Below are 14,804 nucleotides of genomic sequence, written 5' to 3' on the forward strand. Positions count from 1 at the left end.
ACATGGAAACCCAAGCCCAGCAACAGCCAGTGGGTGGTCCAGAGGTCCACAGCTGGCACAGAATGCAGGGAGCCTAACCTTGGGCCTCAGGCCCTTTCCAGAAAGCCCTGTATGTGTGTGTGAGAAATGCTTATGAGCACACAGGCGACCAATGGTGTCCTGCACAGGCTCACACTAACATGACTGTGTTTGGGAAGCCAGGGACTCGTTTCTGCACTGTTTCCACGTCAGCTGCTGCACATGGGCCTGGCTGCCTGCCTCCTTGGGTCCTTCGGTAATTAGCAACAGCCACTTTAAAAGGCTTTCAGAGGGCCCGGCGGCGTGGCCTAGCAGCTAAAGTCCTCACCTTGAAAGCCCTGGGATCCCATATGGGCGCCGGTTCTAGTCCTGGCAGCTCCGCTTCTCATCCAGCTCCCTGCTTGTGGCCTGGGAAAGCAGTTGAGGACGGCCCAATGCATTGGGACACTGCACACCCGCGTGGGAGACCCGGAAGAGGTTCCAGGTTCCTGGCTTCGGTGCGCACTGGCCCGTTGCGGCTCACTTGGGGAGTGAATCATCAGACAGAAGATCTTCCTCTCTGTCTCTCCTCCTCTGTGTATATCTGGCTGTAATAAAATAAATCTTAAAAAAAAAAAAAAAAAAGGCTTTCAGAGAGAAGGAAGCAGTTGCTGCCAGAGACCTATGTGGCACTGTGTGGGGAGGAGTGTGCGTAGTGGTGTGTGTGGGTAGGTGGGTGTCAGTGTGTCTGAGTGTGCATATATGTGTATATATGTGAGTTTTGCATGTGTGACAGTGTGTGGGTGTTTAAGCATAGGTGTGTAAGAGAGTGGGGGCGTGTGTGCGTCCGTGCGTGTGGCAGCAAGTATACTGGCAGAGCAGGGAAAATCACTGCCTTTGGTGCTGGCATCCCATGTGGGCAATGGTTCCAGTTCCAGTTACTCCATTTTCAACCCAGCTCCCTGCTCGGGGTCTGGGAGAGCAGCAGAGGACGGCCCAAGTCCTTGGGACCCTGCTCCCACGTGGGAGACCCAGAAGCAGCTCCTGGCAGCTGACTTCGGATTGACCCAGCCCTGGCTGCTGTGGCCATCTGGAGAGTGAACCAACAGATGGAAGATCTTTTTGTCTCTCCCTTTCACTCTCTCTATAACTCTAGCTTTCAAATAAATAAATACATTTATAAAAAATTAAGTTAAAAGGTGTGCGTTTACATGTATGTGAATATGAAGGTATGTATTTATGTGTGAGTGGGTGTGTGTGTTCCCAGCCAGAAGCAACAATTCTGAATGTTTCCACCAGGAAGAAGTGATGACTATTTGAGAGAAAGTTGTGCTGACCCTGAGCTGCATGGGCACCCTGGTTATGTCCCATGGTGCTCCCATGCTGGCTAGAAGTTAAACTGAAGTGCTGACCTTCCGAGGCAGCCGATGGAGACTGTGAGCGGGACCAGGCACGCTGGCGCCGCCCCACGGAGCTGCCATCCTCCCCTGGCCTGGGCTGGGTTGGCCTCACCAGGGCCGGGTCATGAACATGCTGACTTTCAAAGGGCAAATTTACGGCCTGCCAGGCCACAAAGGCAGGCGTGGTGTGCAGTGTGGAAAGAGCGAGAGGCTTTGGCGTGAGCCGGGCCCGGCTGAGGTCTAATTCTTTCAACATTGATTCAGCAAATACTTATTTGAGTCTCTCAGGTGCCAAGCCCTGGCTGTGTGACCTTGGGCGGGTCTCCCTGAGTCCCTAAGCCTCGGTTTCCTCTCCTGCTGTGTCCGATCCTCCACCTGCCCTCTTCGGAGGATTAGCGGTCCGACCCAGAGGGAGCTGCCCCGCAGCTGGGATCGGCAGGAAACGACAGCTATTATTCTCACTGCAGGTGTGGCTGCAGACACCTCAGAGGTGGACCTCAGGTGTCACAACGCTGACCTGAGGGAAACTGGATAGGAAACAGAGAGGTAGCAAAACCCCAGAGGAGCCAGCAAGAGATGAGAGACCACTCCCTCGCACGTCTTTATCATTTCTGGGGGAAATCTGCGAGCAACCAATAGGGCGGGTGTGTTGGCTGCGTTCTTGACTGTTTGCATTCTGGGACTTCCAGGAGTTTAGGAATAGAAGGAGCTTCACACACTCTCTTTCGCTTCCGTCATCAGGCCCATGTGGCCCATCAGGCCACAGTGCTGGCCCACGAAGCCTGCACCTGCAGGTTCCTTCTTAGCCTGCTTGGCGAGAGGGAATGAAAAGCCGGATGGGGGGCAGGAGTTGGGTCCAGCTTCACTGTTGCTTGCACGGGCCACATCCCAGACCAGAGTGCCTGGGTATGGATCCCAGCTCCAATTCCGACTTGAGTTTCCTGCTAACACGCACCCTGGCAGGCAACAGATGACGAACTAAGCACCCGGGTCCCTGTCATCACGAGGGAGACCCAGATAGAGAGAGCTCCAGGCTCCTGGCTTCGGGGGCCTTTGGGGAGTGAACCAGAATGGAAAATCTGTCTGTCTCTCTGTCTTTCAAGTAAATAAAAGCTTTAAAAAGAAAAACATGCTTAGAATTCAGCAAAGGGTAATTGATATGACTCCTCTCAAAGAATGTTCTCTGGAATGGCTTGCTTCAGTGGAAGGACTTGAGCCCTTCCAGGGTGAGAGCGCCTGTGTGTCGCTGCTGCCCCCTGTCGCCCATAAGGAGAAGAAGGCCTTCCAAACTTTACAGAGAAGAGGCAGAAGAGAGGCAGGGAAGAGTGGGGGAGAGACAGCAATCAGGCAAACGTGGGTGCACGAGGCGTGCTTCTGGCAGCCAAACAAAGGTGATTTTCTCACATAGGGAGGCAGGTACAGCCACTTTTGCTTGATACACTTAGGCTCTTTTGGATTTTCTTATAATTTGAAAATCACATTTTATTTTTTTAAAAGTTTAAGTTCAGTTTGATATTTTTGGCACCATACATCTGGCCATTACTGCTTTCTTCTGGATTTCACATTTTTGTTTTCCATAATCGGCGCCTTAGGGAGAGGGTGCTGGGACTCCTAGGAGGACACTGCCCTCTAGTGCTCACAGAGAGACATGGCACAGCTCCTGTGGGCTAAAACAGATTCAAAGCAGCTCTAACTGTGTCGTTTACCTTTTTATGGTAGAATCTCCTGGCTTGACTATTAAATCCTTTCTTTTCTGACTCTGGAATTACTGATGTTTGTAACTTATACGGAATGGAGGATTGCGTTGGATATGCCGCAGTGAAACCTAAACAATAGAAACAGAAATAAAAACTCAGCGAAGAGCCTCAAACTGACCAGGACAGAGGACACGGGGTGTATATGGCAGTGTTGTCTTACTGGAGTAGACGAGGAACTTGCCTTTCCATAGGAAGTAAGCATGTCCCCCCACCTTACTGGCTTTCTCTCCTGGTAATGTATGGGGTTCCCTGTCACCCCAGTTCTCTTACACTACAGACAGACTTGGTCACACAGAATACGCAGAAGCAGTATTCCTGGGCAAGGAAGGCGACACAGAAGGGGCCTTCTTGCCTGGCTGCAAGGAGAGAGTCCGGAAGGGGGGGCACGGCAGACAGAGGCAGCCAAGTCAGACAGAGCCCAGCTCCCTCCGCAGCCAGAGAGGGGCTTCGTCGCCTGCGCCCCTGTGTGCAGCAGTAACCAGCCTCACCCCTTCTTCACCCGCCAAGGTAGAAGCGGTTGGTTGCTCACCTGACTGGCTTTGCACTCATTCAGACTTATAACCTAACCAGCAAATCATGCTGTCTTGAAAGTTCCAGAAACAGATTTATGGAAAGCCACCTGAAATTGCTGAATGTCCCTCCGCTGCAGCCCCTGGGACCGGAGGCCTGGAGTCAGGGCTGCAAGGTGAGACGGCTGACTCTCCTGCCCAGCCAGAGGGTGCCATGCACCTAACCCTGTCCTCCTCCGTGCCCCCATCCCTGCCGTCCCCTGGATCTGCCCTCTCTGTGCCCTTCCAGCCTTCCCTGACACAGTCTGTGCGACACCAATGGCGGCTTCCTCCTGATCTCTCAGCTCCCTGGCTTCCCTGAGCCTAGCCGCCTTGACCTCCCTTGTCTTCAGTGACACAGACACAGGGTTACAAATCCCAAGGGAGTTGTTGTGTATAGAAAATCCAAGTCCTGTGAATCTGGGTTGTGATGCATAAAGGAACAGATGAGGGACAAACCCCAGCAGGAACAAACTCCGTGGTCGGCCGCATGCCCTGCCAGCCCTACCCACTGCTGGCTCCACTCCTTTGTAGCCAAGGAAGCCTGGGGCCAGTCAGGGCGCCTTCCGGGGGGTCCTGTGGAGAACCGGCTTTCACAGACCAGGAAATCAAGGCTGAGAGAGCATGTCACAGCCGCCAAGTTCAAGGGCTGCCGCTGGAATGCAGCCAGTGCGAGGAGGTGCAAGGCTCTGAGCTCCACCCTCTGCACCCCCCACCAGCCCCACCCAGCCCCTGCCTGGGCTACAGCAAGCCACACACACACTTGGACAGCCAGAGAGACAATCCGGCCAGATTCACCTGGCTGAGGATGAAGCCAGGAAAAGCAGCAGCAAGTGTTTTAGAAAACGCCTGGAGGGGCACTGTGAGGTGGCGGGTAAGCTGCTGCCTGCCATGCTGGCATCCCATATGAGTGCCGGTTCGAAACCCGGCTCTTCCACTTCTGAGCCAGTTTCTGTGCTACTGTACCTGGGAAAACAGCAGAGAATGGCCCAAGGGCTTGGGGACTTCACCCATATAGGGGACCTGGTAAAAGTTCCTGGCTCCTGGCAAAGCCCCAGCTGTTGTGGCTGTTGGGGGAGTGAACCAGCACTTACACCTCACCCCAACCCCCCCCCCACTAGGCGGCAGGTAAGTAGCTGTGGTGTTTTTGCTTTTAGGGGGTCCTGCAGCCATTCAAGCAGCTGCCAGGGCTCCCAGCTTTGGTTTCTAAAGGCTCAGAGAGCAAGGGGGAAGGCTTACAGGGGAGGCAGTATAAAAAGGAATGGTGTTGTCCGCACCAGAAGGAAAAGGGAAAGGAATGGGCGTCCTGGACTGGGAAGCTGTTGAGCCCCAGCTGCTGAGGGACGGCCTGCAGGGTTCAACACCTCCCCCAGTGACCCAGAATATAAACTCACTCCGGTGACTTAACTCCTACTGCCAGCCGAAAACCTCCAAAAGGCGGCAAATGCCACAACCGGTTCAGGTGCAGGACATCAGGGCCCAAATGTCAGGCCCCTGAGAGGAGGCAAAGGCAGCAGAGGAGAGGCTGTGGGGAGTCGGTCACAGCCTCCAGCCCAAGAGCGTTTTCAGACCTCAGCCCTGGGTAAGGGTGTGGGGGCAATCCAAGCAGCCATGTCCCAGAAAGACCACAGGAGCAGAGCCCAAGCAGAGGCCTAAGAGGAGCAGCTCAGCACTGCCCCCTCCCGGACATCTCAGCATTAACAGCAGGTGCATGTGGGAGGAAGCCCGGAGGCTGGGGCTGAGCTGCCTCAACACACTCAGTTGCAGGACACCTGAGGCTTTAGGGAGCGGTGCCTGGCATAGTTCCTGTTCCTGTGGATCATAGCACAGGGTCTCACACTCTGCGGATCACAGGGTACAGAGAAGGGTTCTACCTCAGACATGGGGCCATGGTACCCCCGACCTGGTGCTACTCTGGTTCCGGCTAACAGGGCTGTAGAGCAAAATCTGCAAAGGTCAAACTGTCCCCCAAATAATTAAGCACAATACTGTTTATATGGGACTACACAACAGGGCACCCAGAAGACCAAATATACATGCTGGTAAAAAGGAAAGTATGTATTAAAAGTTAGGAGAAAAGAAACAAAAGAAATGAGAAAGATGACATCCTTACTGAGCTAGACAATTCTGGCTGCTCTTCCACCTGTGTTGCTGAGTTGAAGAAGTTAAAGAATGAGATGCAAAAATATATACATATATATATATATATTCTAAAAGGGATCCAAATCAGGCTTCCAGATGTGAGAACTCAGATATCTGAGACAAAAAAACCCATGAAGTTGGGGGGTGGGCTTTAGTTAGAATGCCGGTGTCCCCCACCACAGTGCCTGGTCTGACCTCTGTGTCCGGTTCCTGACTCCAGCTTCCAGGGAGGTGGCGGGTGACGGCTGCCTGCCACCCACATGGGAAACCAGGCTGCTGGGTTCAGTCCTGACCCAGCCCCACACATTGCAGGCTTCCAGAAACAGCAGGTGGGAGTTCTCTTTCTGACTCTAGGCTAGATTTATTTTTTTTTTATCAGATTGTAGAGGAGCAAGAGATCAAATGCTGGAGGAACAAAGACTAATGAATTTGAAGACATGGAAAATATTCAAAAACAACAGGATTGCAAAATAGAATATCAGGGACCTATGCGGTGACCTCAGAGAACCTGCCACATATGCACCCAGACTCTTCCAGAAATGAATACGGGAAGAAGGAAAATTGGAAGGGCAGGTCCAGAAAAAAAATGACAAATAAATTTTTGCAAATTTGATAAAAACTATAAACGCACAGACCCAAGAAAGTCAATGAACCTCAAGCATGAGGAACATGAAGCAAACCATGGAGACACATTGTACCTAAACTGCTTTTTAAAATGATGAAAAGGAGCTTTTTTTGGCCAGCACAGGTGCAGACAGCCAGGAGGCAAGACCCCCTTGGGTCGGGGGAGGCCCTGGGCAGCCCAGGTGCCAATAGCAAAGCCCTCAGGCCACCCAGTGGCACACTCTAGTGACTTGGCGGGTGGGCTTACAGGGGTCCTGGGACACAGAGCAGGTTGGGGCAAGCAGGGACCTGAGGTTGGTGTCCAGGTGAGGAATGACTACTGAGGGACTCCCGTAGACAAGGCCAATATTTGCAGGTAAGCGAGGGGGGTGAGACTGAGTGGTTTGAAGGAGAGAATGGGATGACCATTAAGGGTCAGACCGAAGTACCAGCATGTGTGGGAGACCTGAGCTGGGGTAGTTAACATCAATCACAACCAAATATCACTCACTGGCACACACTAAAGCTAAGGCTGGGGGCCTACCTGGTGGGGTGAGATCACAGCTCCCACCAGTGAGATTTGGAACGGGGGATGGGTAATGTTAGCCTGGCCCATGACACTAACTAGCATAAAAGAATCAGGTCTAGGGGGCAGAATCTGTGGAGGGGGGAACGGGGGCTATATGAAATCACCCCTATGAAACTAATCTTTGCTAGCACGTGCAAGATCTGTGGCTGGGAACTGACCTGGTTGGGGAGCTATGGGGACACCCCATTTGGGTTGGGATTCCCACTGGTGAGCGCAGGGGCCAGACTGGGGACAGTAGTCTGGGATGGACATGGCTGCAGTCTCTCTTGGCATGGGTGTGGACTGGATCTGGGAAGTGCCAGACTGCGCCAGATTCCAGCACCTGCTGGTACTCATGAGAGCCAGGGTGGCTGTAGAACAAGCTAGGCTAGGTCTCGGCTCCTTCTGAACCATGTGAGAGCTGTGTCTTGGTTCAGGCCAGGTATGGCTGGGCTATAACAAGAGTAACAGCTGGAATGAGTGTGGACTGGCTAGACAACAACACTGTACCTGCCAGGACAAGAGGTGCACTAAGTCCACCTTGGCCAAGGACCCATCAATGTGTGCGAGATCTGCCGCTAAGAGTACCTGCAGTTGAGTGCAAGAACCAAGGCAAGTTGCAGCCCAGACCATGCCAAGTTATATGTGACCCACCTGCATATATGTGAGTCAGGCTGAGCCAGTTCATAACATCCACTGGCAGATCTGAGAACCAGGATGGGGTATGGGATTGGTCAGGTTGGATCTCAACTCCAGCCAGTCCACATTCAGGCCAGGACTGGCCGCTGGCTGGGCTGGGCTAGGCTGTATCACCCAGCAGCAGGAACTGGAAATGGGAGTAGGCTGGACTGAGCCAGGCTGCAAAACCCATTGGTGGATGCCAAGGTGAGGTGAGCCATGCCAGTCTGAGCACGGTGGGTGCCGGGTCTGTGAGCCCCAGGAGTGGGGTGTTTGGTGGGGTCTGGGTCGCCTGGCCTGGATCCTTGGGCCCAACTGCACGGTGGGTACCAGGTCCATGAGTCCCAGGGGCAGGAGGTCTGGTGAGCTCCCGGTTGCTAGGCCTGGGTCCTTGGGCCTGCCTGTGCAGTGGGTGCCAGGTCCGTGAGCCCTGGGGGCTGGGGCCCTTGGGCCTGCCTGCACAGTGGGTGCCAGGTCTGTGAGCCTGGGGGCAGAGCTCTACGGGGCCCAGGTCACCTGGCCCAGGCTCTTGGGTCCACTTGCAAGAATTGGTCCTCCTCAGTGGAAAAAGACAGAATGATGGACGGCAGGCCCTGATGCACATGGAGGATATGGCAGCCCACTGGGACCTGCAGAGGACATTTGATACCATAGCAGAGGAGGAAGACAGAACAACTTGGACAACTACCCCAGCCAAACAACAATAGCAAAAATCTGGTGGAATGGAGACTGTAAGGTCGACTAGGCCAGCCAGTGGACATTGGGAGGGCTGCCTCCTCCTTGGATTGACCAGATCGACAGCATTCCAGAACTATCTGAACAGAACTGAACAGAACTCTCAGAATGTGCACCACATAGGGACCCTGGGCTGATATCGGGTGCCTTTGCCCCGGGTACTGGGGCAGTTGGGAGGCTGGGCAAGGCTCATCCCACTATCTCTTCCCTTCCCCCAGAAACAAGAGGAGGAAGTAGAAAATTTGTAAACAATTATGACACCCACTTTTCCCTAACCCTTGATCCTTCCCACCCTGATCAACTATGTAAACATCATCAAAAATAAAATGATGGAAAGGAAATCTTAAAGCCAGGCTATGGGGACACGTTCTGTACCAAGAAACAAAGGCACAGTGGGTTACTGCTGTAAACAGTCCTCTGCCTGGCAGATCTCAGCCCGTATCTACAGCCCACATCCCAGTGCTGGGGTTCAATAACTGCCTCCAGATCCTGACTCCACACCAATGTAGTCTGTGGCAGGCAGTGCTGACAGCTCAAATGACTGAGTCCTGCCACCTGCACGGGAGAGCTGAATTACAAACTCTTGACTTTGGTCTAGGCTGACCCACTGGGGAGAAAAGAAGCAGTTGGAAGGTCTGTTTGTCTCTCTCTCTCTCTTTTTAAACAAAGATTTATTTATTTATTTGAAAGGCAGTGTTACAGAGAGGGAGGGAGATAGAGAGATTCTCCATGTGCTGAACCACTTCCCAAATGGCTCCAGCGTCCAAGGCTGGGCCAGGCTGAAGCCAGGACGTTCATCAGGTTTCCCACATGGGTGACAGGGGCCCAAGTACTTGGGCCATTGCCACTGCCTTTCCAGACACAATAGCTGGGAGCTGGATTGGAAGTGGAGCAGCTGGAAATCTCTCTTTATCTCAAAACGGCACCCATATGGGTTGCTGGTCACAGGCAACAGCTTAATCCACTATGCCACAATACAGATGCCTTCTCTCTGCCTCTCACACAAATAAATAAAACATTTCAAAAGACACACAAAACACAGGTGGTGGGTCAAAGTCTGCCAACCCTTGCTTTAGAGTAAGCACTAGAAAAACAGTACAAAGAGTTATTAAGATAAAGTGAAAGCATAAAACAAACACAACACAAAATACAAGAGATGTAAATAAAGAGCAGATGGACAAACAGAGAGCAAACCACAGAGTGACGGATTTAAGCTTACACACCAATAACCACATGAAATGCAAACAACCTAAATAGCCCAACTAAGTGACTGCCAGGTTGGAGGAGAGAAATCCAATTAGATGTTGCCTGCAAGAAATGTGCTTTAAAGATCAACTCAGAGATAAGTTGAAAGTAAACAAGCTAAAATGAAAAGATTTACTATACTAATAATAATCAAAAGAAAGCTAGATGTTACTGACAAGCTATGCAGATTTCAGAACAAAAAAAAATTATGTGCCATGAAGAGGATCATTATAAGGGTTCAAGTTCTCAGGCTAATCCTCTGCCTGTGGTGCTGCCATCCCATATGGACCCTGGTTCAAGTCCCGGCTGCTTCACTTCCCATCCAGTTCCCTGCCTATGGCCTAGAAAGGCAGCAGAGGATGGCCCAAGTCCTTGAGCCCTTGCACCCACATGGGAGACCCAGGGGAAGCTCCAGGCTCCTGGCTTCGGACAGGCCCAGCTCCAGCCATTGCAGCCATTTGGGGAGTGAGCCAGCGAATGGAAGATCTCCCTCTTAATCTCTCTCTCCATCTCTTCTTAGTAATTCTGAGTTTCAAGTAAAATAAATAATTCCTTAAAAATTTTTAAAGGGCCCGGCGGCGTGGCCTAGCGGCTAAAGTCCTCGCCTTGAACGCCCCGGGATCCCATATGGGCGTCGGTTCTAATCCCAGCAGCTCCACTTCCCATCCAGCTCCCTGCTTGTGGCCTGGGAAAGCAGTTGAGGACGGCCCAGTGCGTTGGGACCCTGCACCCGCGTGGGAGACCTGGAAGAGGTTCCAGGTTCCTGGCTTCGGATCGGCGCGCACCAGCCCTTTGCGGCTCACTTGGGGAGTGAATCATCAGATGGAAGATCTTCCTCTCTGTCTCTCCTCTCTGTATATCTGACTTTGTAATAAAATAAATAAATCTTTAAAAAAATGTTTTTAAAAGAATCCTAAATGCTATTGAGATCCAGATATGTAGGGAGCAAAAAAGAAAAAAAGATGATAGAACCACAAGAAAAAGAAAATTCCACACTTTCAATTGCTCCCTCAGTAATTAAAACAAGTACAGCAAAAATCAAGCAAGCCCATTACCTAAATTGACCTAACTAATATGGACAGGACACTCATCAATTCCACATAAATCCAGTTCATTCTATGAGATCAGCATTAATCAGATAGCAAAACCAGACAAAGTCATTATAAAAGAGGGAAAAAGTCACAGATCAACAACTTCCCTAAACACAAACAAAGAAAATTCTTTAAAAAAAAAAGTCAGTGAAGCAAACCCAACATGTAGAAAAGGTGGCACATCATCAGCTGGGATCCTACTGAGGCAGACAGCTCAGCCCTTGCAAACCCACACAGCTCATCATGCTGATATCGAAAGACACCCAGTGGAGTTGTACTGTGTGCTCACTTTGCTCAGGCTCCTTTTGCTTAGCATGGTTATTTTGAGATTCCTCTGTGTTACAGGGATGCCAACACTCCCTTTTAAACTTTTTATTCCTGGAGAACACTCTATAAATACGTGACAACTATTTTTGCATTATGGATGAAAGTTTGGGTTGTTGCCAGTTTAAAGACACAGCAAAGCTGCCCTGGGCGTTTGACCACAGGTCTTCGCGCGGACCTGAGTGGTCATTATTCCAGGAGTGGAATATCTAGATCACACACTCAACATTGCCAGAAGCCATCTTCTTAAGCTGCTGCCGCTCTGTGCCTTCCTTCCCACTACACACGTGTGAGAATTCCTGTTACTTGCCATGCCCATTAGCACTGAACAGTGATGTTGTTTGCTTTTTTTTTTAAGATTTATTTTATTTTTATAAGAAAGGCAGAGTTAGAGAGAGGAGAGACAGAGATCTTCCATCTGCTGGTTCACTCCCAAAACAATCGCAATGGCTGGAGCTGGGCAGGTTCAAAACCGATAGCCAGGAGCTTCCTCCAAGTCTTCCATGTGCATGCAGGAGCCTAGGGACCTGAGTCATCCTCCACTGCTTTCCCAGGCCATTAGCAGAGTGCTGGGTTAGAAATGGAGCCACAAGGGCCCAGAATGGTAGCCTAGTGGCTAAAGTACTCACCTTGCATGCGATGGGATCCCATATGGATGCCAATTCATGTTCTGGCTATTTCACTTCCCATCCAGCTCCCTGCTTGTGGCCTGGGAAAGCAGTGAAGCGTGGGCCAAAGCCCTGGGACCCTACACCCTCACAGGAGACGTGGAGAAGGCTTCTGACTCTGGGCTCCTGGCTCCTGGCTCCTGGCTTTGGATCGGCTCAGCTCTGGCCGTTGTGGCCACTCGGGGAGTGAATCAGCAGACAGATCTTTCTCTCTCTCTTTCCTTCTCTCTCTGTATATCTGCCTTTGCATTAAAAAAAAAAAAATGGAGCCACCAGAACTTGAATGAGCACCCATATGGGATGCCAGCACCACAGGGCAGAGGGTTAGTGTGCTATGCCATTGTACCAGCCCCATGTGTTTTTAATTCCAACCATTCCACCAGGCAGATAACAGTATCTTGCTGCCATTTAAATCTATATTTTTCTATTGATAGCAAGTCTTCACATTCTATTTGCCACCTGTATATTATTTTGGGGGTGAAATATGTTTATTAGAGAAAAAAAACTAGTAACTAGAGAAAAAACACATCATAAAATATAATGTCCTTTTATGATTAAAAAAACCACAATCTTAGCAGAGTAGTAACAGAGTATATGTTGTTAATGCCATCCAAAGGAGCACTAGCAAATGCCTTCAGCAAACATGGTGTTGAAGGGTGGAGATATTGGAAACTCTCCAAAACCCGGAAATGAAAGTAGCCAAGCTGCCATCACTTCTCTTCCACATTGTCCTGAAGGTCTTAACCTTCACAGAGTCAGGACAAATACATACAAAATATATGAATCAGAAAGGAAGAAATAAGGTTGCCATTATTTACAGGTGACAATTTGCATGGTGAAATTCTTCGAAAGATCTTATTTTAAAAAAGAAGTAGTAGTTGAACTTGGCAAGGTCATTAGAATCAAGGTCAATATGGAAAAAATCTATTTTATATTTTATTTCTATAACCAGCACTAAAATTTCCGTTGAGAGGTGTTTTTTTTTTTGTTTGTTTGTTTTTACAAAACTGGCACACATGAGTGAAAAGGCCTGAGAGGCAAGAACGCATATTGTAAGACTTGATTTGTACAAAGCTTGAAAGTGCTGCCAGCTGCTAACAGTCTACACTGTGTACTTTTGGGCAGATCACATCTGGGGAGGGGCTCCGAGGATGCTGTGAACAGCAGACATCGTGTGTCTTGGCCTGAGAAATGACTCCACAGGAGATACTGTCTTGGGGTTATAGCCTTATATTCCCAGAGTAAGAGAATACCTGAGCAGATTGCAGGAGGGGAGGAGGAGGTTTGCCTCTGGGTGGGATGCCCATGGGGGCAGTGATAATGGCTCAGGAAGGAGAAGCAGAGGAACCTGGGAGATCTCCTAGCCGGATGTCCCAGCTCAGCACGGATTGCTTAGCCCAGAAGGTACCACACACAACATTAAAGGGAGCAAATGAGTGGGGACCGCAGACATCTCAGTACCTCCGCCCCCCTGTTACTCTCCTCTTTCCAATGGGCAAGATTCGAGCCTGGGACAAACCCGGGAGACAGGGTTTGAGCTGATGACAGCCAGGGCTACACTTTGCATCGACTCAGGTTGTGGACTTGCTGGCCGAACTTGAGTTTATTAAATCAAAGAAGCAAGGTTTCTCTCTCTAACACACACATATACACACATATGCACACGTGTGCCTCTCAGTGCTGGCTGAGACTCAAGCTACACAGTTGGAGAGAACAAGCCTGCTTTTCTGTTGTTGAAGTCTTTTTCCATCCTTTTAGAGTTTCTTCCTGATCAGCCCAGAACTAGCGGGGCCCTCACGCCATCTACCCAGCCTCCCCTCAGCCTCCCCTCAGCCTGGCCTTGTGGATGCAATCCGGGATTTGCTCTGTGATCCCTTGCTTCCCCAACCCACTGCCGCGGATCACAATGAGCATCCGCTGGGCCAATCTCTCTCCAGCCCGCTGAGACACCTGCTGTGTAAGCTCACATGACCTTTCTGTATTTTGCTGGCAAAGCGGCCACGGCGTCTGTCTTTCTGCTCAGGCTTGTCCATGTCTGCAGAATTCTGCGATGCATCCCATGTGCTGGATGCAAACCTCTATCGCATGTTCTTCTAAGCACCTGAAACAGCAAAATAACGCTTGTTTAGGGACCCTTTCACAACACTGTGAATGATTATCATTGGGATCTGTTCTGTCTGCAGGACGGGCTAGATACCTATGGGTGGGATGACATTGACCAAGTTCTGTGAGCGGTCCGCAGAAACAGAACAGTAAACTTCCTTAGGGGCTAGGGAGAGGAGCTTTCTCTGGTCCTTGCCTGGGTCCGACTTTGGGTCCCCACACTCTCTTGTAATGACCATCAGGATAGCTCCAGAAACTCCTCAAAACAAACAAACAAACTAGAATAGATAGATAGAGAACAATAAGGAAAGCTTAGAAACAGACAGGAAATGGTCAGCAGGGATGTACTTAAAACTCACTGAGTGGGACACAAAGATTAGTCACTCCTCACTGGGGTATTGAAGATTTCTCTGCACACCCCTCCTAAAACTGTTCACCTAAACTGTTGACATATGTCTAGTTATAGAGTTAGACTACCCGAAAAACAGCCAGGTTCAGAAAAATCATGCTTCAACGCTATGAACTGCTAAATACTAAAATTAAAATAGACATGAGACAGCTGAATAGTAATCTATAGCCATTTTAAGGTGTATAGCACCTGGTTGTATATAAACTAATAATTGAAATGTCAATGTAGAAGTCACAGGATGTGGTTCAGAACTTGCATTCTTTTTTTTCCTCCTTTAAGATACTGGTTACTCAATACCATGTCAACTAATTCCAAAACGTTATAAATTGTTACTGATGTAATGTCGGGGCTTTTAATAGATCGGGATGATACTCTGCCAGATCTACCTTCAGACCAGAGATGGTCTCCCCAAGAAACTGTTGAACTTATCTGGACAATAAGATGCTGGACTTTATGCTTGGTAGATGCTTGCAATGAAAGAATCTCAACTGAATTTGAACTGTGGTAATGCAACAAGGTGGAGGAATCCATTATGG

At 50.0% G+C, this 14,804-nt stretch overlaps 1 protein-coding gene across 3 annotated transcripts in view; it reads right to left on the reverse strand.

The window, feature by feature from the left end:
- The window catches only part of STPG1 (sperm tail PG-rich repeat containing 1), a 46,504-nt gene that overhangs the window by 22,626 nt on the left and 9,074 nt on the right, over positions 1-14,804 (reverse strand). For all 3 annotated transcript variants that reach the window (XM_058676889.1, XM_058676895.1, XM_058676882.1), the window contains exons 2-3: positions 13,729-13,857; positions 3,104-3,222 (exon numbers count right to left, since the gene is read on the reverse strand). In XM_058676889.1, coding sequence (XP_058532872.1) covers positions 3,104-3,222; positions 13,729-13,789 — 180 coding nt within the window. In that variant the 5' untranslated portion in view covers positions 13,790-13,857. The remainder of the gene's footprint in view (positions 1-3,103; positions 3,223-13,728; positions 13,858-14,804) is intronic.

This window comes from Ochotona princeps, chromosome 2 (genome assembly GCF_030435755.1).
Source record: "Ochotona princeps isolate mOchPri1 chromosome 2, mOchPri1.hap1, whole genome shotgun sequence".
Lineage (NCBI taxonomy): Eukaryota > Metazoa > Chordata > Mammalia > Lagomorpha > Ochotonidae > Ochotona > Ochotona princeps.